General features: G+C 38.1%; 1 protein-coding gene across 1 annotated transcript in view; it reads right to left on the bottom strand.

Annotated features, from left to right (window-relative positions):
• Positions 1–26718, bottom strand: part of cfdp1 (craniofacial development protein 1) — a 37542-nt gene extending 10824 nt beyond the window's left edge. Inside the window, exons 1-6 of the mRNA XM_007256215.4 lie at positions 26544–26718; positions 24613–24748; positions 24283–24499; positions 23468–23598; positions 22696–22815; positions 1222–1380 (exon numbers count right to left, since the gene is read on the bottom strand). Of these exons, the coding sequence (XP_007256277.2) occupies positions 1222–1380; positions 22696–22815; positions 23468–23598; positions 24283–24499; positions 24613–24748; positions 26544–26613 (833 nt within the window). The 5' untranslated portion in view covers positions 26614–26718. The remainder of the gene's footprint in view (positions 1–1221; positions 1381–22695; positions 22816–23467; positions 23599–24282; positions 24500–24612; positions 24749–26543) is intronic.
• Between the last annotated feature and the right edge of the window lie 404 nt (positions 26719–27122).

Below are 27122 nucleotides of genomic sequence, written 5' to 3'. Positions count from 1 at the left end.
ATATATATATATATATATATATACAGTGGCTGCATCCAACCAGCATTTCTAGACAAAAATGATTCTTGACAAACAGATACAGAGGCACGCTGTACACACTAACAGCACCACTCGTTCTCCTCTAATAGTGCTGTTAAAAAGCACAAGTGTAGGCTGCAGCGTGTTAATGACAGCAATAGGTGTGCAGAGGAACTACAGGGTTGCTGTAGATAGAATGCTAAGTAGTGCTCAAGGGGATGCTGACTCAGAACCAGTAGTGCAAACTGTAATGGCTTTACTACTCACCTGAACGAGGCTGTACATTTGAGCATGGTACTTAAAGCCTAAAGGCTCTTCTATGACTAAATATAGGTTTATGAAGTTCAACCTGAATTTTTGCAGTGTATAAATGAGAGGCAAGTCCGAAAAGAGAGCAAGAGAAAGCCAACAATGTGGAGAATCATCATCATGAACATTGAAAATTAAACTTTATGGTTAAATGACTGATTAGGGAAGAAAAAGGAATAACAAAGAAACAAATAAATAACGTTGTTCTACTGAATTATGCAGTATTATTTATTTATGTAAACATTCTTTAAATATCTGCACTATACAATCTGGCTTTTTTCATTCAGGAAGTACTGTAAGTAGTCTGTGTAAGTACTGTTAGGATCCTTTATATACTCAGTAAAGAGGTTATTGTACAAATAGCTTACTGTATTTACTCAGCTTATATACTGATGTACTTATATTCCAACTCATTAGTGATCGCACCAGATGCAAACTCTATCGATTCTTTAAAGGACACATTTTTTTAATTATTAGTATACATGTAAAAACTGGTGTCAGACAGTGGTTCATTTTGTGCTGTGTTTAAACCCCACCCACTAGAGGGCAGTGTTGTACATACCTCTGTTCTGACTGTATAAACAGTAAACATTTCTTTTACACCGTTCTTAGTGTGTGTTTTATAGTAAGATATTTTCTCTAAAATTTGATTTTAAATATCTTACAATATCACAATATATTGAATCATAAGCCCTGCACTGTGATACACATTACTGCTGCCAATACACAGCCTGTTCATATATTAATTAATCTATTAATTTGTTCTATTATTTTTTTTCAGTTATAAATAATCAGTTAGGTTATCAATATTTGAACAAAGCCAAATAAATGTGTTTATAATTATCAGCCTAGAATAAGTGTTTCCCTACTAAACCCTCAGTGTAACAGACTCACCCTTCTTTTCCTCGGTTGTGGATGGCCAGCTCATCGCCGATGCCCTCTTCTGTTTTGAAGCTATCCCAGTCCAGCTTGGACTTTTCCAGCGTGCTCATCTTCTGCTTCTTGGATCCAATACGGTTCAGGATGCTGCCCATCCCTGCTGGCCTCTTCACACTGCAAGAGAGAGGTGAGGATTAAAACACTGCAGCAGGGTCTATAGGGTCTATAGAGGAGTCATTTCAGCATAAAGTGATCTTGACGTTAAAAAAGGGAAATCAAAAATGCCATAAGTAGAGACACACTGATCAGTGTTTTGGAGTCAATACTACGGTGGCCGAGAAAGCCCAACGCAGTGCAAATTGAAAAGCGCTGCAAAAGCACAAAACACATCCATCAAAATTACAACACAGGCGCAGCAAATAGAAAAACGCGCTGCAAATAGAACCACAACACAACAGAAGTGAGACACAACACAACGGAATTTTCCCGGGGGACCTTAAAAGATGCTGTACCAGCTGTGTACAAAGGACCATAAGTGGGAACCAAGCTTCTGAAAAGTAAGTTATGTTTATTATCTGTGATTACCACGGTTGTGTGCATATTATTAAAAGTTCTGCTTCACAAAACGCCTTGTTTGCCACTTATTGTCCTTTTACACATAGTGAAGTCCGAGACGTTACTGAAGACGCAGCTTAGCTGGTACAGTATCTTTTAAGGTCCCCCGGGAAAATTCTGTTGTGTTGTGACTCACTTCCGTTGTGTTGTGGTTGTATTTGCAGCGCGTTTTTCTATTTGCAGCGCGTTTTTCTATTTGCTGCGCCTGTGTTGTAATTTTGATGGATGTGTTTTGTGCTTTTGCAGCGCTTTTCAATTTGCACTGCGTTGGGCTTTCTCGGCCACCGTACAATACTAATCACCAATACTGATTGAGAGCCAGACAAACCAGGTCATCATGCTTTAACAATTTGTGCGGTACTTTAAAGAACTGCACTGTTAGTCATAGTTCCTACTGACTGTTGACTCTCAATGTACTGGGTTGAGTGACGTGCTCTGGAAAGGGGTATCTAGTCTGTGGTGTTAAAAGCCTTTATTCTGGTACTTTCACACATTTTATAAACATGTAATGTAATTTTACTTCATTGTCTCCTCAATTCTAAAGGCCCCAAACACTACATGGATAAAGACTAGCATATGCAATATCAGCATTGCTTCTTTTTGAACTGCCATCGATGCAAACTTGCTAGGCAGTCAATGCACTCAGAGGAAAGTGCAGCACACATAAGCCAACAGCAACTGTACTGACCAACATCACACTAGCAGTGATGTGAGGAGAAAATCCTAGTACCCACCCCTCTTAAGGCATGGACAATTATACTCTCTCGGACTCCGGCTGCTGATGGCAAGCAGCATGACCTGCGATTCAAATCAGTGACCCTCAGATCATAATAGCAGTGTCTTAGTCTGCTGGACCACCCCCTTTAGCAAATTTCAACACTGGCTAAATGAGTCTCTGCAGCTGTGCACAAGATGTCCGTAAGAGAAGAAAAACTCAACTCTAAAACAGACTCTGCACGTCAGCGAAGAGAAAACAGAAAACAGCACAAATGCATCACAATAAATGGTGGGAAAAATGCAGGAAGTGTCAGCCAAAGAGACTGAAACAGAGGGAGGACATGCATGGAGAAGCAAGTGGAACACAAGCAATGATCAAAGAAGAAAGCAAATATCAAAACAACTGGTGGTGCTATTTCTTGTGCTGAGGGAACAAAGATGTCCATTTTGAATGATACAGAAGTCATCTTCACACTGACGCTGCGCTTGGCTGGCATAATGAAATGTTAAACGATGTGTGTCAGGAAAAAGAGCTGAAGCCATCACACTGGTGGGGCGCTGGGGGTGCGGGGGCGATGGGGGAGCTTTAGGGGAGAAAGGGGGAGGGTCAGGAATCTTTTGAGAGTGCTGGAGAGAAGCAAAGGTCCAAGGACAAACTGTTTCACGCTCAGGTGAGTCACACTGGAAGCTCTTTCATGAGAGACGAGAATGAAAATGATTCTTGCATTACAGTGTGTGCAGGTGTGTGTGGTGCAAATGGCCGTTTAATGGAAGGCACTCCACCTTTATCCGTTTGTGGACCACAACAAAAGGGAAGTGGCACTAGAAACTCTGGAAGTCAACAGAAAACATGATCTCAAGGAATTGACACCATGCACATCCTGCTATACATTCACCACAGTACAGTATCCTCTACTGGAACTTAAGAGTCAAAATTATGAAAAACAACCACCATTTTATATCCTCCACCAAACTTTACAACTATATGTAGTCTGTTACATAAGGCTCTCCTGGTATCTGCCAAAGCCAGATCATCTACTCATCCATCAGTTTAGTAGTCACTAGATTCATAACTGGAAAAATGTTTTCTTAAAAGGGATTTTTCTCCCCAAACGGAAAAAAGTGACAGTGTGGAAAAACAATATATAAAATATTTAAGTGCAGTGGTTCAGACAGTATGCATATACAGCTCTGGATGAAAATAGAGACCACTTCAGTTTTTGAATCAGTTTTTCTCATTTTGCTATTTATAGGGATATGTTTGAGCAAAATGAACATTGTTGTTTTATTCTATAAACTACAGACAACTTTTCTTCCAAATTCCAAATAAAAATATTGTCATTTAGAGCATTTATTTGCAGAAAATTAGAAAATGCTGAAATAACTAAAAAGATGCATAACTTTTAGACCTCAAATAATGCAAAGAAAACAAGTTTATGTTCATATAAATCAGAAATCAATATTTGGTGAAATAACCCTGGTTTTTAATTACAGTTCCCATGCATCTTAGCATGTTTCTCCTCCACCAGTCTTACACACTGCTTTTGGATAACTTTATGCCACTCCTGGTGCAAAAATTCAAGCAATTCAGCTTGGTTTGATGGCTTGTGATCATCCATCTTCCTCTTGATTATATTCCAGAGATTGGAAAAGGTTCAGGGGTTACTTTGTTTCTTTTCTTCCTTTTCGGACTTGCTGCTGATCAGTCTATATGCACAGAGCATTTCTTTCAAAAAAGAATTTGGATTTGGAATACTGTTTATTCTGACAAAAATGAATGTTTCTATTTAAATATACCTTTATTTATCTTGTATATAGAGGGTCCATCACAGATATATTTGCACTCAAATAAGGTTTGCTAGTGTTGTTCTTTATTCAGTGTATTTTGTGTGATCAGTGATCAGGGGTGTTTAGCTCATGCTTGTGTCCCTGCTTTTTGTGTACCAGTACTATAATGGCATTTGCATCTCAAAGATTCAGTCTTTTGTGGATACTTCTTTTGTTCCAAATCATAAATAGAATTATCTGTGTCCCTGTTTAGTTATTTATTTTCTCTCATTACCAGTCTTTTTTTGTTTTGTTTTTGAGGGTGTATGCGATTGTTTTTTTTAAGCACTTTCCAGAATCGCTTCGTTGCGAACTTGCATGATCTTGAGCTGTTGTTTAAGCCACACTTTCAGTTTATAATAACAGCACCTACAGTTGCCCAGACTATATCTAGCAGACCAGGCATTTCATGAACTGCCTCATAGCATCGGTTCTCTAAGTAGCACATTTAAAGTCACAGAGCACTTCAATATTACCCACTCAACAGCCGGTGTTGGTCTGCGGAGACTACCTGTCTATGTGCCATTCTATCACAGGCTTGAGGGACTTTTATAGGAAAGTAACTCTCAGAAATGTATGAATAAGCCTGTAGGCTGAGGAAAAATGGTGTGGTAGCACTGTACACTTTGTGTATGGTTATGTACTTTGTTAACGTAACCAGTAATGCCCTATACCCATCAGTTTTGTATGCTTCAGTATGTCCAACTGTTTATTAATAATAAACTTAACAACAGTCATTCAGAAGGACCCAACCTCTGACTAATGCTGTACGGACCTCATCTCCTGTTAGAAATGAGCAGGTAGGGCACTTCCTCAGACCCATGACAGCAACCATGTCAGCACATATTTATCACCACATGCCAAAGCAGGAACCATGAGGTCATTAAACAGCATGAACATAACGTTCTTTAGTATGATGAGTGTGATGTTATCATGGATCTGGCAGGCTAACAAGAACACACAGGGACACACACTACTGTACACACAGTGACTATATAGAGGTTTAGTGCCCATTTATTTGTGCTCAATCTCCAGAACATACTTACCCCCATGTTCTGCACATGCTTATTACACATACCCTCATACGGCTAAAGGTGCAGCAGGGAGTGTGGGATAGATAAGAGAAAGAGAAAGTGTGAAAAAGATAAAAGTAATGATTTATGTAAAAATACATTTATAGTCAAACGATTTTCATGCGTATAGATATAAATATATAAAAGTATATGTACATATTGTGTAAATATCAGTCTTATTACAATTATAGACATTTTTAACTATTGTCACTTATTTTGTAGTTACATTTGCTGTTGTTTTTATTGCTGAAATGCTTTGGCAATATTGTTGCCATCAAAAATCATGCCAATAAAGTTTATTTGGATCTTGAATATAATATAAATATAATATAAAAGAGATAAGAGAAAGGAAAAAAACGAGAAAACTGTGATAACAGAGACAAAGTGAGAGACAGAGAGACAGAGAAAAGAAAAAAAGAATTATATGAGATATTAGACAGAGAAAGTTAGAAATGAGGGAGATATTAATATACGGAGAAAGAGTATAAGAGGGAAATAACAACAAAGGAGAGAGAAATAAAGAAAGAATAACAGAGAGAGAGACAGAAAGAAAATATGTAGAATGCATGAGGAGCAAGAGAGCACACACACACACACACACACACACACACACACACACACCTGCATACTAAAGCATGTCACATAAAGCCCATGATTACACACAGTTTTCTGCCAGCTGTTCCAGAGCAGAACTATTCCCACGACACCCAGAGCCTAGGCAGACTAAACACACACACACACACACACACTCGCACACGCACACACAATTAATACTGAACGGCCACAAATCTGTATTCCGAACATACACAAAAAACTCTTACACAGAAGGTGAAAGACAAAAATGATCATTAATCAGGATCGATACCGGAATTTGAAACTGCATTTTCCAACAATACTCCTGTGAAGAACTGAACCTGACCAGGACTGTGTTCCTCTCCTTCAGCACCACTGCCTTTAGCAACCAATGTGACCAAAACCCAGGTCAACTGAACTTGCACACCCACACTTCTACTAACTAACCCTGTACTCTGAACTCAAACCTCTCCTGTTGCAGCTTTAGTGCTCAAAAGAGCTTTCAGTAGTGGGTTAAATGTGTTTAAATTATTATTATTATAATAAAAAAAAACATAATTGTCCAGAAATGTGGAAGGCTACGGATCTATGTGCTGTTAACTGCAGGTTTATTCATGCGCAGTGCATCTGTTTAGTATATTAGTCTTCAGAACACACAGAACTCTCAGTACATACAAAACGTTAGGGGCAGTGCAGGCACTCTGCAGCACTAAAATGACAAAGTTGTAAAGAAAAGCATTCTTTGGTCTGCAGAACTGCATGTAGGACACGTAGGCAAGTGATATTGAGGTGCCAAACTTGTGGGCTTTATTTGTTCAGATTTTAAAACATTTTACACAAACTGAAACACTGTTGTGAAGAGGCATGTCAGTGCTCTGTTCAATGGCCCCTTTTTAAAAAAAACTATAGTAAGCGAACAACAGCACTTTAAATGTAAAAATACAGTTCTCTATATAAATGCCGTATATGAGTGATTAAGCTAAAGGGATATTTTAAATTCCTTTGTGTTTTATCCCCTCAAACAGCAGCTTTATGGTGGACCACAGCGGTCACATCTCTTCAGGTTCATTTGTAGAGGTCAGAGCTACTATAGCTTCATATGGATCCACAGACGTTTGCATAAGTTGGATCAATGTTTGCATGGTACAGTGTTGCTTCTGGTGTAAAGGCTTTGTCAGCAGAACAGACGATGACCACACACACGTACACAATCCCACCTTAAACTTGTACTGACACTGAATCAATAGGCAATCAGGACTCAGCTGATAGTCACTTCACTGTGGTGTGTGTGACAGTAGTGAAAGAGACAGAGAGGGTAGATCCAGCTGCAGGTGTGGAAATCTTCTAGGGGGGAATGTGGGAAGAGTTTTTAACACATGAATAAACACAGCACACACTGAATGAAGAGAGAGAGTTTCACACTGCCTGATGATTTATTACTGCTATTAATTTTCTGTTTTGTCTTGGTTAAGGAAAATACAAGATGGCTCCTAACTTCTGATGGGTGGGCACAGACATGGCATTAACATTAGGTGATCACAATAACTCTGAGCTGAAAATAAATTTTCTTTATCGACACACAGAAACACAAAGATTTGTAGATCAAATTTCCATGACTTTTCCAAAAACGTTCTGGGTATTTTTATTTTTCCAAAACCTATCCAGGCCTGAAAATTGCTGTTTTCAAATTCCATGACTTTTCCTGTTTTTTATGGACCTACGAACCCTGCGTTAAAGTACAGCTGGTACACAGACTTTGTTAATTGTTTAAAAATGTATTTTCTATACAATATTTAAATATTTTTTATATTACATTTACTGATCAACCTTAATAATAAAAAAATACATATTGTTGCTCTTTAAACTTTTTTCCTGGGAGAATATAGCGTCCAGGGAAAATCAATTAACATGGCAGGCCTATGTACCATTAGGGTTTAAATGTGGCTAAAAGGAAATTATACCACATACACACACGAGCAGTCTGTGAGCTGGGACCAATTTATTTGCAGTTGGAGATCTAGCATGACCAGAATACAGTCACTCACTCACACTGTCAAACACACACACACACACACACATTGGTCCTTTTAAAGCATTTTGAGCACTGGGGTCATACTTACACAGTTTTGGACAAAAGTATTGGGACAGAAGCTTATTCGCTGTTGCTTCAGTAATGATACATTTTGGTTGAGTATTCTTTATTTCCAGGATAGGATTTCTACTAGATATTGGAGCACTGCTGTGAGGATTTGACTGCATTTAGCATACAGAGCTTCAGTTAAGTCTTGGAAGTTGGATGATAACTACTCCACCTCATACCCAACTCTCAATTATTTTAAATGAATGAAAGGCAAGTGTAATATTTTATGTTTTTTTTATATTATATAAAACAATTCCACAGAATAAAGTTTGTAGCCCAATACCCACACAATTATAAAAGTCCTATTTATTATAGTGACATTTGTATGCAGATTAGGGCTGGGGCGACGCGTCGACATAATCGACGTCATCGATTACAAAAATACATCGATTTGCATAACGTGCGTCGGCGCGTCGTAAACATGGCGGCGCCTGTGGAGCGCATTAGAGGTTAGATCGGGCCCAAAAATTCCAACTGGCTGTTTTCGGGCTGTTTTAATGAGCGAAATATGATCAGAATTATGTTAATTAACACGGTAACATAGAAGCATAGAACTATTATTTAATTAAAATGATTTTTAAGAACAGCTAAACACAGTTCTGCAAGTCAAACGCGGAGGAGTTCACGTGCGAGAGACACAGAGAGAGACAGAGAGAGAGAGAGAGATTTGCTTTTTCTGGTGAGAGCTCCATTCATAATTCTGCAGCTCCCTCAGTGTTTTCTGCCGTATTTTGCGGCTAGCGCGAGCGCTTACAACTGACACCGCGGACCGCGGGGTGCCGCCGCGTTTGTGCCGAATCCGACTCTCTGCTGAATCTGACTCCCGCTTCGCGGACAGAATCGGCACAACACCCCCGCTGTAGAACTGCGGTAGTGAAAACAGCGCTTATAAATAAATTAGTTTAGTTTCACTTTCAGTTTTCGTTTTTTTTTTTTTAAATAAAAATATAATTAAAAAACAGACGCCTACATCTCGGACTATTTTCTGGAGCCCGGGTCGGATTTACGGGCGGGCCTCGGGTCATGTCGGGTTCGGGCAGAGAATCTAAGCTCTAGAGAGCTTGGACTCCGGAGAGCAATCTCCAGCTACAAAAAAACGCCAGCGGGCATCTAAAGTTTGGGAGCATTTCACGCAAAAGGGCAACAATGTGGTCCTCTGCCATACGTGCAAAAGGAGCACTTGAAGCGCAAACATCTAGGAGCACTATGTCAACAGGGTCACACAGTAAGTTACCGTTTACATCAGGGTCTCCGCGGGTGTCCTTAAAAAGACTTAAGACTGTCTACCAAAGGTTTTAAACCTGCCACAGGCAGAAATTATACAGTTTTGGTTTATATTTGTGCATGGCATTTCGCAGTTTCCAGAAACAGTAGCATTATTCATAAGTTCAGGTGTTTAGCTAAGCTAGCTGCCTTAAGTTATTTTAGCTAGCGCCGTCGGCGCTGCGGTGTTACACCGTTTTCTGTCACCGTCGGAATTTTGTGACCAGTGCTCACGGTTATGAGCGTTCATTGGCAAAACGGAAGCTTTCTATACCTACACCTTACCCTCAGCCCTAAACTGAACCGTTTTGGCCAGTCGGGGTAAACATTAGAAACGAACACGTTTCGAATCGGCCAGTGCACCGGTCTGCTGAGAACTACTTGCCAGTGGTCACAAAATCTAGCGGTCACAGAAAACAGTGCAACACACGGTTGTGGTGTATGGGAGCTTATCCATTTTTAGCGTTATAGATCTAAACAACGTGCTGTACATGTAAGTGATTATAAGTGTGGGGTTTGGTTTAGTAGGCTTGTGTTGTTGTTGTTGTTGTTATTATATATAAATATAGTAATTTATCGTTTGCTTTAAAACGTAAAATAATTATTTAAATATGTTTCTCAATGAATAGATTAGTCGACTAATCGAAAAAAATAATCGTTAGAATAATCGTTTAAAAAATAATCGTTAGGGACAGCCCTAATGCAGATAACCAAAAACAAAATAAAATTGCTAATCACAGCCTATGTTCCAAATTAAAATACTAATGTATTAAGTTGGAAAATGTTTTGCAACACTGATTAGCAAATCATCATGTATAGCCTGAAACATGTCACTCTAAGATGAGCCAAATTTCTGGATACAAAAATCTAATCATCTGTTTAAAGGCTAAGGCAAAAAGAATAAATGGCCTCTACAACAGTAAAATAAAAATCCCACACACAGTTCCCTGACCTAATCATAATAAAACTTTTTTTATTAGACCTTTTATTAACAGGTGTGCAGTAGGATGATCAAAGAATATCCCAAAACCAGGTACAATTTACAAACTGCCAAATTTAAAAAAGGTATATGTTTGAGTTTAACATTTAACAACTACAGACAACATTTGTCCTAAATTCCAAATAAAATACTGTCATTTAGAGCATTTATTTGCAGAAAATGCGAATAGGCTGAAATAACAAAAAAATGCAGAGCTTTCAGACCTCAAATAGTGCAAAGAAGAAAATTCATATTTATTTATATTTATATATATTTAAGTTTTAAGAGTTCAGAAATCAATATTTGGTGGAATAACCCTGTTTTTTAATCAGTTTTTATGCATCTTGGCATGTTTTTCTCCACCAGTCTTACACACTGCTTTTGGATAACTTTATGCCACTCCTGTTACAAAAAAATCAAGCAGTATAGCTTGGTTTGATGGCTTGTGATCATCCATCTTCCTCTTGATTATATTCCAGAGGTTTTTAATTTGGTAAAATCAAAGAAACTCATAGTTTTTATGTGGTCTCTCTTTTTTCAGAGCTGTATATCTCTGCCACATTCAATCAGCTTCTACCAGCTGGCAGAGTGTAAAACACAGACCACCTTAGCAATCAACAGAGCTGACTCACCAGCCCACCTTCCACCTCAGCTCTTACAGAGCATCCGGGGGGCTACAGTGTCAGTAGGGACGGATGCAGGCGAGCTTGATTCACAGGGCCTTGGCAGACCCGAGCAAAACGGCTGCTGTGGATCTTAAAGCCTGCCCCAGTGCCTGAGGTGCCAGCACTGACCTACATGCAGCGTTACTGCTGCTCGGCTGCTGCTGGAGCGGGCACTGACGGATGGGGTTAGAGATGCCCTCTTTAAGTCCAGCTCAGGACTGGACAAGCTCAGTGACCTACATTCAGGCGGGAAACAGCACTGCAGGAGCAGCCAGGAGAGAGGCCAGGAGGTTAAGGATGCAAGCATGCACACACACACACACACACACACAAAAAGAATATTTCAACCAAAAAAAATCTAATTTATGTACACTTCCCCTTAACTGAATCTATGATGCTAATGTGACTAATACATAATGGATGCCAATTAGGACCTATTAGCACTGTGCACATATAGTGTGCACTCAATTCAAAATATGAAAGGTTGGTTGGGTCTTATTTTTTTTTTCTTTTTAGAGGATGGATTTTAGTGTAAAACATTTACAAGCACAAGACATGTTTAATTAAACGTCTGCATCTATCTTTAAAAAAATTGAAGATGCTAGGTTAATGATGCTAAGGATCACTGGACCATGACCGACACTAAAGAATTCAATAGCAAAAGGTTTTTCTAAAGAACAATAACCTAAATCAAGCTGCAACAAGAGTTGGATTCTGGTAGGGAGTCAGAATTTGGTACAAAATTGCTGCAGGTTAATAAGGCCAACATTGAGCATATGCATACAGGCAAAAAGACATACAAAATCTAATATGACTGTTTACATTTATGCCACGTCAACAAATTGGATATGTACCCAATGTAGAATCACGCACTAAAAGTAATAAAAAAATAAATCTGAAAACAAAGAATTAGACATGTTCACACAACCCTAAATAACAGATCTGTAACACATTCATGCAAATAAATCAGATTTGAGGTCATCATTGAGGCCTTTCTTATGTGGTCCTCAATCAGATCCATATCCAATTTGCAGGCAAGCAGCATGAATGTGAACAGTCAGATCGAATTTCCTGCACATTTTTTGCTCAATAATGCACAAAAATAGATTTTTTAGCCTTTTCTGGCAACGAAAACCTCAGAGTATTTAAGCCAGTGACTGACATTTTTATTAGTGATATCAGACCAATCAGCGCATGAGCTTCGTTTCAGGGACAGATTTGTTCACGAGAGGTAGCTACAGGTCACTTATATATAAACGTAATCCAGGATAGTGAAATCTGATCAGAGACAAAATCAGAACTGAAGCTTTTATTGAATGTCGTTTTGCGTGATTTTTCACTAATGACAACAGAAAATATAAGCTAAAGGAATTTCCTGAGAGGAAACCAAGACCATGTAAACTACAACATTTTTCATCTTTGAAGTTAAAAAGGAAACATCTAGGCTAACATCTAACAGTCAAGCGACAGTTTGACCTCCTGGAATTTTGGGCACCGAAGTGAAAGAAGTCTAGCAGCTGCCGGCATTAAAGCAAATGGGGCATCTTGCTAACTACATGATCAATTAGCACGAGCATTAGAATGACCTCTGCCATTTTCAAAGCAGACGCCCAAGGCCGACAAACAAAGCCAAACTCCAGCTCTCCAGCATAGAGCTGGCTTTCACATGCCTACTGTTCACTCTGCAATCAGACTGGCCAAGAGCCTGCGTCCTGTCAGTGCACCCGCTCACAGAAGTGATCAGAGCAGGAAGGTCACATGTGAGTGAAGTGCTGCCAACTGGAATCAGGCATGACTCTGTGTGTGTGTGTTTGTTTATCTGCTTCTCAATATCCTCCCTGACTCATCCTTTTTCTTTCTTCTTCATCCCATATTCCCCTCTCTCCTTTCTCTCCCTCTGATCTTCAAAGTTGAGTCCAGTCGGGACAGAATCGCTCTGAGGGTCTCCACCCTTGTCCAGTCTCTTACAGGCCGAGAGGGAGATTTATTACCAACAGACAAAGAACAGCACACTTGCTCAGGGATGGCTAATGAACACACACACACACACACACACACAGTTACTGTGGAAAGATTGAGAGTTCAAAGATCTTTTTACACTCAAGCCACCTGCTCACTGCAACCAGCCACCTGGACATGCAACTAACCACAAACCTGCCCTGTGTCTCATCCTGTCTCTCTCTTTCACACACACACACACACACACACACACACACACTGATAAATTATACTATTATATTTATAATATAATATATTTAGATAATAATGTAATTTAGTCTACAAAATAATATCACTGCTAGAAGAATCTACTAATCAAATGACCTTACAAGTATGTTTAAAGATAACAGTCCATAACGTTTTCCTACATACAGACTAATGTCTTTTTTTTGTAACTGAATTAATGAAGTAAGGAAAAAAAAGTAGTGTAAAAAAAAAAAAAAACACACGGATGTAGGCAAATTGATCATGGGTACACAATTTGACATTATATAGAATATATATAAATACCTGCCACAGTAGGACAGAGAACTGGCTCCAACAGGTAACTGTAACTGAGTAAATCAATATTTCTCCCTCCTGACCCTGGAGTAGCGCTCTACTGCACAGTGTGAACAGATTTATTAAGTGAAAGAAACTAGCCCATAAATGTTCTGGTGGAATTATGAAGCTCCTCATGAGCTGAGCTGGGCATGAACAGGAACACTATTACAGCACAGCATTTTCACTTCTTCAGTCGCGTTGGGAGTGGCCACTTGAGTAGTCATTTTTAACTTTTTGGTTGTGAATCATATAAATCATAGGCTTTAGGAATTACGAAACAAGGCTAAAAGTATAGTCCTCAAAATAACAACATTATACTATATGAACAAAAAGTGTTGAGACACGTACTCATTTATTGTTTTTTTGGGGAAATAAAACGTGAAAAAAAAAGAACGTAAGGGTGTGCCAGATCATATTGTATGCAAAAATCTAAAAACCACTGACACAATAAAAAAAAATATTTCATGATAATAGCAATGTTGTTAAACACAATAAATCTCTGTACTGTATTTGTTTTGCTATTTACTGTACTTACTTTTAATTGTTGTATATATTTCTAATCACAGTTTATATGCTACACTTTCATTTTGGGTTAGTTTTAGGATTATATATATTAGAAACAATCACACTAAGTTCATTAGTGGATGAGCATGTGCTGCTGCTTCGAGTCTTAGTTTTTCTCCCTCTGTGATTTAACCATGATAAAAAAAAGAAGTTTAGATGGATTATGTATTTTTTCCATTTAAAACCCCTGTTCTAAAGCATTGCTTAAAAAAAACTATATAGTATTCAAATTCAAATGGTTAATGCAGAGTTTTTAAAAGAAAACCAAAGGCTAGGCTATAAGGTTAATGTGGAGAATATGCTGATAAAATGACAGGTTGGGCCCACAGCAGTGAGATATCTGAGCAGCTTGGAGTCTGTGAAAAAGAGCAGAGATCAAACAGAAGGAGAAGAGTAAAAGGCAATGATGGCCTGTGAAGGGAAAACCCTGTTATTTCTCTTTCCTTTTCCCTCAAGGTTTCTAAAACAAAAGCCCTTCAACTCCCACAAAATGCCCAAGCCTCTGGCCAGGGAGGAGCCCTGACCGACCACACACACCTCCTCACACAAACTCACTGAACTACATCCATAAGTCACAGACCCTCAAACTCCCAGGAACCTGCAGATGGGTAAACCACACATGCTCTGCAGACTGTTGCCTGAGCAACCGCAAAAACACAAGACAGTTGAAAGAAAAAAAATCTTGGTTCAGTCCTCCTTGGGGAGTTCCTTTTTCAAAGCAGGATTTCTCAGTTTAGCCAGATAACTTTAGCCCAGAGTTGAGCCTGACCAATAAAAATGGTGTAAATGTATTTATAAAAATTGGGCATTGCTTACTTTTGCTTAATTTAGGGTTTAAGTGATGTGGATAACTGAGGCATTTTGCATTGTGTAATATTGTAATGGTGAGAGGAAGTGTGGTGTGTGTGTTTGTTATAGAGAGAGTGAGGCAGACACAGACTAGAATGCAGGAAATGCACATTCAAGGCTTCAAAATTATGTTGCTCTAGAGAGACAAAGACTGAAATGTTTTAGCCAAACAGACACACACACACACACACACCATTGTTTAAAAGAATTTAGCAGGCAGGCAAAAAATGGTTTACAGTATATTTAGAAATATCCTGTTAGTAAAGGCTAGAATCACAGGGCAATTCCAGATAATATATTATCACAATACATTGTGATACACACTACATATTGCAAGACAATACTCTATGACACTTCATGGGCTGTGTGCTACTGAAGAGGATACAATGAAGAGTCTAAACCATCTGAAAGTGCTTTGACACTGCAAACAAACATTTTCATATTGGTACACATGCACAGGAATCCATACTTTGGCTAATATAGGAATATTAGCCAAAGTATGGATACCTGTGCATGTGTACCAATATGAAAATGTTTGTTTGCAGTGTCAAAGCACTTTCAGATGGTTTAGACTCTCGTCTATCTTCACCAAGTGAACAGGAGAAGAATAAATATAATTTATTATGCAAGAAAAAAAGTCCTACAAAAATACTTAATAAATTTGATGGTTCCAATTTATCCAACATCACACAGCTTTACAGAAAAGCTGAATGTTTTTACATTTTCCTAAACAAGCTTACATCTTGTCTTGGCAGTAACGACCCATGCAGGTAATTGGGACTCAGTGGAACTGATAACCCTATGTACCATAATCACCATCAGCCGCTTTAAGGACCTCTGCTTCCTTCCTGTGAGAATGTTCACTTGGCGTCTCCAGGGAGTCCGGCGGAGGGCAGAGAAAAGAAAATGAGCAGGGGAAAGCTGCTGGGGCCCCAACGATGAGGGCACAACCAGTCCATCTGTTCCCACAGTCTCTTAGTGGGGTGTACAATCTCAAAGCCTTTCAACCCATTCCACCAGCCCCTCAAACAGCGCTGTATGAGAATAGTGCATAAAATGCCCTTCCTGCCACAGGCTAAGTAGCCATGGCTGAATGCTGCTGCAGAAGTGGAGACCCAACAGGCACCAATTACAACCCCACAGCCACGCACAATAGGGTATAATTGAATGCTGGAAGGCCTGCAGAAATATACTGGGTTGCATTCAGAAAGAGTCAAAGTAGATATTTTAGAAACCTCTGCATAAGTTTGGAGGGGGTTGGAGTTTTGAATGATGTAGATTACTTCCTTACAAAATTTGCATAAAAGGTTGGTGGCCAGTGGAGAGACATTCTTCTAGATGTATTAAAGTAAACAGCATAAATATTTTATTTAGGCATTTAAAATGCTGGCGCTCGATCTCCTAATAAAGCTAAAGTGATCTATTCTTACTCCAAACAGTAGGGCTTAAGTGCACACTAATCTTACTCCAGACACTAAAACACAAACGCATATAGGTCTTTTTCTAAACACCACAGCTCAAGTGTACATGGTCTAATACAAAAACACTAAAACGCAACTGCACAGGAGTGTAATCCCAACACTGACGCTAAAGTGAACAGTGGTCTTCTAAATACTAAAAAGTCCCAATGCATACTCGTCTTATGCCAAACAGTAAAACTCAAGAGCACACTAGTGCTTTTTTAATCATTAAGGTTTGAATGCACATTTATATAATTCCAAACTCTTATTTCAAATACTAACCATCAAAAACACAGTGGTCTTTATCTGAATATTAGAGCTGGAGTGAATGCTAGTCTTGCCCAAGGCTCTAAAGCTCAAGTGCAAAGCGGCCTTTTTCCTTATTCTTTTTCTAAACATTAAAGCTCAAAGTGCACAGTGATCTTACTCCAAACATTACAGTTTACGTACACACTAGTTTTCCTCCGAACACTAATGCTTAAGTGCCAGTGATCTTACTCCAAACACTACAGTTCAGGTACACACTAGTTTTCCTCCAAACATAAAAGCTCAAGTGCACAGTGGTCTTACTCCAAACACTACAGTTCAGGTACACACTAGTTTTCCTCCAAACATAAAAGCTCAAGTGCACAGTGGTCTTACTCCAAACACCACATTTCATGTACACACTAGTTTTCCTCCAAACACTAATATTTCACACAATACTGCATAATATTTTTACTTTAAACACTAAAGGGTCTCTGGAGAAGCTACATGTAACATTCTACATGTTGAACACAGAGTAACAGCAGAGTATCTGCATGTGCTTTGACAGAACTGAACACACACAGACAGTGTTTTTAGGTCATGGTACACTGTGAGATGTCTGGGGAGTGAGTGGCGTCCTGGTTTTGTCGGATGCGGAACTAGCACAGCTGACGTGGGCTATGAAGAGCTCCTGGTACAAATCATGATACCAGAATCCTACTCCTTTCTTCACATTTAGAACAGCGGCCATCATGGAGTTTATTACTTGATTACAAATACACAGACACTAAATAGGTAAAGTGCTAGCAGACTGCATTACCTATATTAAGAGGCGGCTCTACTTTAGAGTAAATTACAGAGACCTATTACCATATATATGCACAGATGTGCGTTCAACAAAACTGTGTAACACCTCAGTGTCACTGCTGGTGTTACACAGTAACACCAACTAGAAATAGACAGCCAATAGTGTTCTGTGACCACTGGAGAAGAATTAAAGTCTGATGAACCAAACTGTGCAGCAGCTGTTTCTGAGCTTTACTCTTACAAGGTTCTAGCAAAGTTGACAGTGAGTGGACCCCGTGTTTAAAAACTCCAGCAGCACTGCTGTTTCTGATTTGCTCACACACGTGGACATGTCAATACAGTTCTGAGAATGACTCACCTGTTCTATGGTGGTACTGTGGAGGTCTAATAATTGAATGGCAACAATATATCATTTAAGTTCAGTACTACGGTGTCACTAGGTGTTTGCTAGCTAGATCTTATACTATAGTATACCAGATGGTTAAAATGGTGTCTTAGGTGGTTGTCAAGGCAAAGGGTGCCTTTTTGATCCCAGGAAGAATAAATCTAAAAAAGTTATTTGCTATGTGAAAACCATAATTCCGATTTGAAAGCTGCATAAAAGTCTGAACCACACAATCTCTGTCACCAGGTTTAGTGGGACTGAACAGCTGCTCAGACAACAAAAAAGACCTGTCACCAAATCACACACTGCATTTTTTAAATGACTCAATTTTCACCACACACACACAATCAACTCACTTACACATACACAAACAGCTACACACAAATGTGAGTCAGCCAAGTTCTCTTTGATAAAAGTGCGTTTGTAGTCATGATGAGGAAAAATCACACACACACTCACTCGAACACACACACACACAAACACACACACACACACACGTCTGTGTGCGTTCTTTCTCTGTAATAATAAAGGGAGAAGGATATTTTTAGGACCCAGGAGATAGGCCTCTATAATTAGAAAAGCAGGGTTATGACTGGACTACATATGGAAATCATTAGCTTTAGTGGTCTCAGACACACACACACACACACACTTTTCCCAGCACTGTACTATATTCTGTTACTCACACACGGTCAATGAAAAAGAATGAAAAAGGGCACAAAGACAGATTAGCAGAACAATGAGTGTGTGTTTCTCTTAGTATTGCAGTACAGAACATCCTATTAATGTACTGCAATCTCAAATGTACCATTACTTATTACTGTAAGAAGGTGGTGGATACTATTGTTAAATGTTATAAAATAACATTCATGGGAATTAAACAATGTTTAGGCAACCCTGTTAAATGACAAGTCTTGTATTGTGCAGTGCAAATAAGTATAATCTCTACAGTGAATTGAAATCTGCACATGATAATACACAACCGGGTGTGCTTATTACCAGAGGTGGAAAGTAATGAATTACATTTACTCAAGTTACTGAAATTGAGCAGATTTTATGAGTAATTTGTAATTTTTAAAGTAGTTTTTAAAATGGGTAATTTTACTTTTATTTTGACACAAGTAATTTACTTCGTACATTGGAAAACTCCATTACTGAGTAAAAAATAAAAGGCTGGGAAAACAACAATTGTCTTAATTAAAAATAATAATAATTGGCGTGGATGCTTGTGCGTAGAATAACGAGGCAATAACGTCCTCATGCAATGCAAAATGTGCCCTGCCGGACAGAGCTGTCAGCTTTCAAAACTTCCACATCAAACCTGAGAAAGCATGTGGTGGTAAGTATTTTTATCATTAAACAATCTGCATAATTGTTAAAAAAAAACATGTAAATAGCAGTTAAAGCATAGCAATGGGAAGTTAAAATATAACAATGACCAGTAAAACTATAAAAATACAGTTTATAGTCACCTATATGACCATAACTTTTTAATAGTAAAGAAAAAAAAAAGGGATCATAGAAACCTATGCCACTTATTATTATGTGAAATAAAAGTTAATTAATATCAATTTAATTTATGATTTGTTGTACTTTTTTACAGCAAATAATTAAAAATAACTATGTAACTTTTACTCAAAGTACATTTTAAATTGAGTACTTTTTTTACTTTTACTAGAGTAGATTTTTAGATGGGTACTTTTACTTTTACTTGAGTATAATTTTAGCAAAGTAAAGATACTTTTACTTAATTAAATTTTTTCTGTACTTTTCCCACCTCTGCTTATTAATGCAGTAAGTATAGAATAGAAGAGTGTGCTTTAGACACTCATGTATTTCCTTAGAGTGCAAGCAAAAACACTTCAATTTTAAATGGAAATCAATGCAAATAGATTTTATTCCAGGTAACTTTAGAGCATTTCTATTGGTCTATTCATCATACGATTTTGAAATAATAAAGAACAGCTGCCAGACTGTCCCATTCTGAGAAACTGTAAAAATTGATAATGGTTTTTGTCCAACAGCAACAAAATACCTTTCCTTTGCTGTGTGTTTGTGTGTGTGGGTACACACATGACTGTGTTCGGTCGCCACACCAGTTGAGCACAGTGACAGCCGGCAATCAATCAACCAATCAGTGGAGTTCTGAACGAGCAGCAGTAAATCTAGCTGGTACTCTAATCGATAGCACTTACGCACTGCTGCCTTATTACACAACGATACAGAACACACACACACACACAATTGCCATACATCCCCAAGGTCACAGAAGCAGACACTGCGTGCCCGCAGCATCAAGAACAAACAGGAAGACAGACAAACACGTTCTCTGATGTTAAATTTGTCTCAGATGGGGCCACATCCTTTAATACTGCCGCACACACAACAGCGGAAAGTGTCTGTGTGTCTGTGTGTGGGTGATTGCACTCACTATAATCCATATTAAACAGTTTAAGAGTCTTCTCTTAAACATGCTGAGCAGCAGAGAGAGAGGTTACTGAAGGACAGAGGAAAGCAGGCGAGACTAACAGTGCTCAGCAGTTTTGGATTATGGGTATATTTTTTGTGCAGTGCAGTGAAACACAGCACAGACCCCGATTCTTACTGAATCAAGACAGATGTACCTTACTGACGCTTCCAACCATGAGCTTCTGTTTTTTTACACTAATAATTTTCCTTTTTTGTTGCATATATATTTTACTACTTTACAACAGTAGAATAGTAATATTAAAATATATTGGAAAATAGTGCCGAAAGGGAAAGCTGACAAACGGCAGTTTTAAGTTAAATTTTTACTGTCTACCCAGATAAATTGTGTTAATTATTAGCTTATTACCTTTCAAATAGAGCTGTACAGGATGAGGATTACATTAATTTCTGAGTAAATTTCCCTTAGTTGTGACTTGAGCACTTGAATGGTACATTTATGATTAAAATAGCAGTTCTAAGGTAAATTTATGATTGGAATAGCACTTATGGAAATTCAGGATTACAGTAGCTCTGCTATGTATTGTGTTCTGTTGGTTTGTCTGCTGCAATATTAAACGTTTGAAAGTGTTCAATAAAATATTTTAAAATTATAGTTTTGTAGCAGCTTTTGCTTTAAAAAGGAAGACTATTAATTTAGGCTACTTAATGTAAGCACCTACAAGGGGGACGGGGTAGGGGGAGACAGACAGACAGACAGACAGACCGACAGACAGAGACAGACAGCCAGACTACACAGACAGAGACAAAAAGAGAGAGAGAGAGAGAATGATAGAGATATATAGAGGGTGAGGATGTGTTTGTTGTAGGGGGTTTATTAATGACAGTAGTGTTTGTGATGGCAGGATGAAACAGGAGCAATGCAGACAGTTTTCCTGCTGTGCTGGGAAACGCCCTAGCACACAGCACTTCCTGTAGGGAAAAGAGCACTTCCTGTACAGCCACAGCCCAGTCTCAGAGGAAACACACACACACTCATCCTTCCACAATTATTCACCATAGCAACCAAAGGGAAAGTGCAGGAAAGGCGGCAGAGAGAGACAGAGAGAGCATCTTTACAAAGTGTCTCTCACTTTCTCTCTCTCAACCTGGATTTGCATTGTATTGTGGGAACTGTAGTGGTTTAAGAGTATTGCTGTGGGATCTGTAGTCTTGTTTGTCCCCCCTCATTCTGTCCAATCTCTCTCCCTCTCTCTGCTGCATGTTAAAAGTGTGACCAATATGCTTGTTTTAATCTTTCTTTATTCTTTATCTCTCACTGTTCTTGCTTTTGGATTTGCAAAATCTTAACAAGAGTTCAGGTTTGTTTGTTTGTGCGTGCCTACAAAAAACATATATTGGAACATGAAGCCCAAACTGCTGCGCTAACCGAACCGTGACTTTTGTGTACACCATTACACCGCTAACAGACACAGTCAGTATGACGCACTCTCAGCTATCTCTGCCCGTGTGCAGAAGCTGGAATGAGCAGATCAAAGGCTAGTTGTATTAGCTGTCAGAAATCAATGAAAAGAGAGGCCTGTTTGGATTACCTTCATGCTCTACACATGCTCCCATCCACACACAGCCATTTCCCAAGTATCATTTTTCTGCTTCAGATGAAACCTGAAGCAGCTACATCAAGTGTGAGGATCTACTTTCATCCACAGTAGTGGAATTAACTTCTACCATGTTTTATCAATCATGTAGACAAGAATGGTACGCATACAAAGTAGTGATGCACTGAAATGAAGATATTAAACATCTGCCTGAATGCCAAATTGCAAATTCTGAACACGTTCTTTGTAGGTTTTCATTTATTTTTGCCACTTTTGTATTTTATAAATTATTCAGGATTCTAAGTTATTGGACCAAACAGTCATTTTTTTTTTAAATTTGCCACAGAAAACAGAATCAGTGGGTGAGCCATTCATTACACCTAATCACATGCACAATCATTGACCCATTCAAAACAATAAAAAATAAATAAATAAAAACAGGACTGTCTGCTGGACTCAGAAATAAAATGCTCATATGACCTCTCTGTGCATAATACGTTTAAAAGCTAATTACATTATTTTACTTAAGTGTCAATTATGCTCACTACTGAAAACCAAATACACATATCTTCCTGTTTATTGTTTTTAGACACATTTGATTGTACAATTCCCTCAAGTGGATGCAATGATGATTACCATTAATTTCACAGCAAAATGCATAAGGGCAGTAGTGGATACATGGTTTGAAATACTGTGATCATATGGAGCAATAAGATGGAAGTGTAAGGACTGTGCACGGTGTGGTTTTGTGTTGTGTTACCTGGGTCCAGGAATGAGTGATGAAGGGGCTTTAGAGGGAGACATTGGCTGCTCCTGCTTCTCTTCCTGTTTCAGGAAACTTTTTGCCTCTCGTGAATCAGAAGCCACCTCTTTAGTGACCCTAGAGGGGCAGAACACATGCTTTAATTACTATGCAATAGAAGTTGGGAAATACATTTTCTAAAATCCCACTTTACATTACAGAATATATAGCTTTAAATAAATAAAAAAACACAACAAGCTGGATTTGCTATTGCACTAGCTGGACAATTTCCTATCCTATTTCCTAAACATCCTATTTACTTGATGGAGCACTTCAACTTTTTCTACAGCTGAATTTTAAATTAACATGGTTATGTTTTTAATGCCATTAAGTTACACCTACAAAATAACAAAAAAAAGTCTCTTAGCAAAAAACAATCTTAAATGAGCTTTCTATTTAGGACAATTGTTGATTGTCAAAATGACAAAATTAACAAAATGTCTAGTTTGACTAGTTGCATTCAAACAAGCATACTTGAAACAGGGTAACAGAACTCAGGCATGAATGTTCAAGTGTAAAACCTTTCCCTATTACCATGTACTATGAATTATCACAATCAAAAACAATAGTTACGGGCCAATTACAGTCTCTTTTTCTGCATTAAGTGTTCCTGCATCCATTTGTTCTGTGTTTCTTTGTTCTGCACTTAGATAATGATAATACTATGCTGCCACCATGTGGCTAAAATACAAAATGCATTAGTTTTAGCAAGACTTCCAGTCTGACTTACCGGACTTCTTCTCCTGCAAAGTCAAAAACCTTTGTTATTGTGACTGTGGAGGGCTTTTTGGATTTTGGTTCTTCCTGCGGAGGATCTGTGGTGGTTTTACTGGCTTCTTGTGGTGTGGAATCAGCTGTAGTCTATAAGACAGACAGATTTTATATATTAAAAAAACAAATCTAAGTAAACATCATTCAAACATCAAACCTATTCTCTTTAAAACAACCATTTCAGACATGCTTGTTCTATTTTTCTTAATTTAATGCCAATGAAATCTAACAGTATTACAACATTTATAGTATTTAAAGAGCACTAAATGCTAAATTATTTCCATAACAATTAAACTTTGTGCAACTATAAACTGTTACTGATTCTGTATGCAAGCTGTACGTGTGCCCAAACGTATGCAGATACCAGAGTTAATTTAGTAATTTGCCCATTTAATTACAGTTTGTAACATCTCTATTTTAAAGCTCAGACAATTGAATAGGATGCTGTGGTGGTGATGCAGAAGCCAAACATCACCATGCCCAATGGCAAATGTTGATTGTACAGCTGTATAATTACACAAGGATTGTGTAACCTTTATGATCCAGAACTATTTACCAAAATCAGTCTCTGATCTCACTAATGCTTTTGTGGCCCAGCAATCTTCCAAAACCTAGTCTAAAGCCTTTTCTGAAGATCAGAAGATGTCACTATGGTGAAATGAAAACAAATTATCTGCCAAAACTCTTGCTTTTAGAAAATACATATTAATAATGCTCTTTTCCAAACTGGCAGTGAACTGGATGTAATGTCAGTAAAGTGCAATGAGGACAAACCTGTTGAGAGGCAGGTGTCTGAGCTTTGGGTCTTGGGCCAACATCCTTTAAAAAACTTGCCCAAAGATCATCTGCTTTTTGTTTCTTCTTCTCTTCATGTTTTTCCACTGACTTTGGTACAGACTCCTCCTCTTTCGCTTGTCCTTCATCTTCCTTCTGTTCATCTGTGCCACCCTCATCACCTCCTTCCAGCTTAAGTCCTCCTTTTTTTCTTTTTCTTTTAGAACGTTTACAACAATGATGAACAAAAACACAGAAATAGATCATGAAAATCACAATAATAGAAAGCTCAAAAACCAAGGCAGACTTTATGGCACAGGAAATAACTACCTCACAGAAAGATCTTTACTTGACTTCTTTAACTTTTTCTTCTTCGCATTGTCAGGCCGTGGTTCATTTTGGTCCTCTTCATCCAAGCCATCTTCCTTCACACATTCATTAATGTCATCTTCGCTCAGGTTGTCATCTGATCAAAAATGGACATGTTTTACATTTCAGTGAAGAACTGAATACATCTTAAGATTTAACTGTGTTGTCATTAACCATTACAATTTTTGTTGGGTGTGTATGATATAGACAGGAAATATAATGTGTAATATTACTGTTGGATATCCCAATATCAATATGGATCACAATAGATACTAAACTGACATCTGGTAATATCTAACTAACATCATATTGGCTTTTTAGTACTTGGCTGAACATTTTTTTTCCCAGGCTAAGAAATAGTTTGGTATGTGCGCACACTGTGGACCTTTTACTCCATCATGTCATGCTACCTCCTATGTCATGTAAGCACAGTCTGCAGTATTAGGAGCTCTTGCTGAAGATGGGAAATGTAGTTTAAGTGTGCTTTTATCTGTTAGTCAGTGACACAGCTCTTTCAATATGCTTCCTGTTAAAACTCAAAAACATAAACATGTTGCAGTAATGATGTATGTACAGCTCTATATTTCACCCAGTGAAATTGACTGGGTGCCTTTCTGAATTTGAATCCTGCCTGGGGAGACATAATTATAACATTGCAGACACATATGCAGATATGTGTAGATGCTCTGCTTATAACTTTAACCTTAATGGGCAGGGCTGAAGTCCTGTAGAGTACATTAACAGAAATTTGTAGATGCTATAATAATAATAATTTGTCATAAAGCCAAGCTCCATGCGTGATTACGTACACAAGAGCGGTGGCTTGTATACTGTTGGCCATATCGTCCAGCCCTGCTTTAGAATAAGTGGGCGGGGCAAAAACTCCGGTAGGATACATAAAAAGATTATAATTATGTAGATACATTTCATATAACTTTAGCAGGAATGGGCGTGGCTAAATCATTGGAGGACACATAGGTAGATAATTATGTAGATACATTTCATATAACTTTAGCAGGAGTGGGCGTGGTTAAATCACTGGTGGAAACAGGTAAATAATTATGTAGATAAATTTCTTATAACTTTAGCAGGAGTGGGCGGGGCTAAACTCCTGTAGGATACATAGGCAGATAATTATTATGTAGTTAAATTTCATAAAACCCCTGTTACCATATAAATGTAAATACTTTGGGTTTCGTGACGATACAATAAATAAATTTATAATTTTGAAGGACTTCTATAGATGAACTGTATAAACTGAAGTGAATGGTACATATTAAAATATTAAATGTATTTTAACACTCAAGTCAATCTTAGCTTTCAAAATCAGAGAAGATTAAAAATATTGATAATAATCTAAAAGTAAAGAAAATTTGATCAGAATTTACAGCGTTTATCAACACTCTGAACATAAAGCCAGCTAAGTTAAAATTAATTACTTAACCCAGTTCACCTAACAGCTAATCTACAGTTCAGATTAAACAGGTACGTTAAATAACAGGCTGGTTTGAGAAAAGTTGAAAAATATATAATATAGTTTGCTAGCTAGAAACGTTACACTGAATTGAGACAACTGTGTTAGCTAGTTTACTATTTATGTGCTAGCCAAGTTAACCTAAATGAACATTAACTACACTGCTAACTAGCTAATGTTTGAGTGCAGCAAGCCCGGTTTCCAGAAGCACCGTTTACCTACATACTGGTCTTGTCTGGTGGGATTATTGTGTTAGCTATTAGCTAATATATAAACAGGCAGCTGCTCTGGTGTATACACAGACCGACAGGACAAATATGACAATAAAGAGTTCAGGGCCACTTGGCTAGGTTAGGTTAGCTGAGCTAGCCAGTGTGCTAGTTTACTTTATGAGGGTAAATAAGCACCGCGGTCTCACCAGAGGGAACATAGTCTTCATCTTCATTTGAGGAATAGTCATCCGAGTCATAGTCCGAATAATTCATCATTTCCTGCTGGAGAGAGAGAAGAACCGCCACAAACACAACAAATGTGTAGCTGTTCAGCTAGCCAGCCTGTTTCACACAAGGCATGGACAGAGAGCCTGTATAGAGAAGAACATACACACACTTAACAATATACTCCAGGTCTGTCACCCCACCAGGAGGCGCTCCCGAGTGAGTCATGGATGGGTTTAATATGGACCAGTTGAGCAAAATTATAGTCTATAAACGTCAAAAATTCCAAACTAAGAATACTAATTTAATCAAAACAGAACAATATCAAATACGTATTTTTTAAGCTTTAACCTTAATTTCTAAGTCTTTTAAACGAGCTCTGACTGTATCTCCATCATCAGCTCACCAACCATTCAGCTCACTGTGGCAGTAATGCAGCGTCTTTACTGCCTAAAACCCGTTTACTGTAGAAAAACAGCAACATACAGGTACGCTTTCTCTGCTTTATTATTAATATTAGCAGAATACTTTTTTTTAATTCTTCCGAAATTAAATATATA

Source organism: Astyanax mexicanus, chromosome 9 (genome assembly GCF_023375975.1).
Source record: "Astyanax mexicanus isolate ESR-SI-001 chromosome 9, AstMex3_surface, whole genome shotgun sequence".
NCBI classification, from domain to species: domain Eukaryota; kingdom Metazoa; phylum Chordata; class Actinopteri; order Characiformes; family Acestrorhamphidae; genus Astyanax; species Astyanax mexicanus.
The sequence above is the reverse complement of the archived record's forward strand: the minus strand, read 5'-3'. Positions and strand labels throughout refer to the sequence as shown.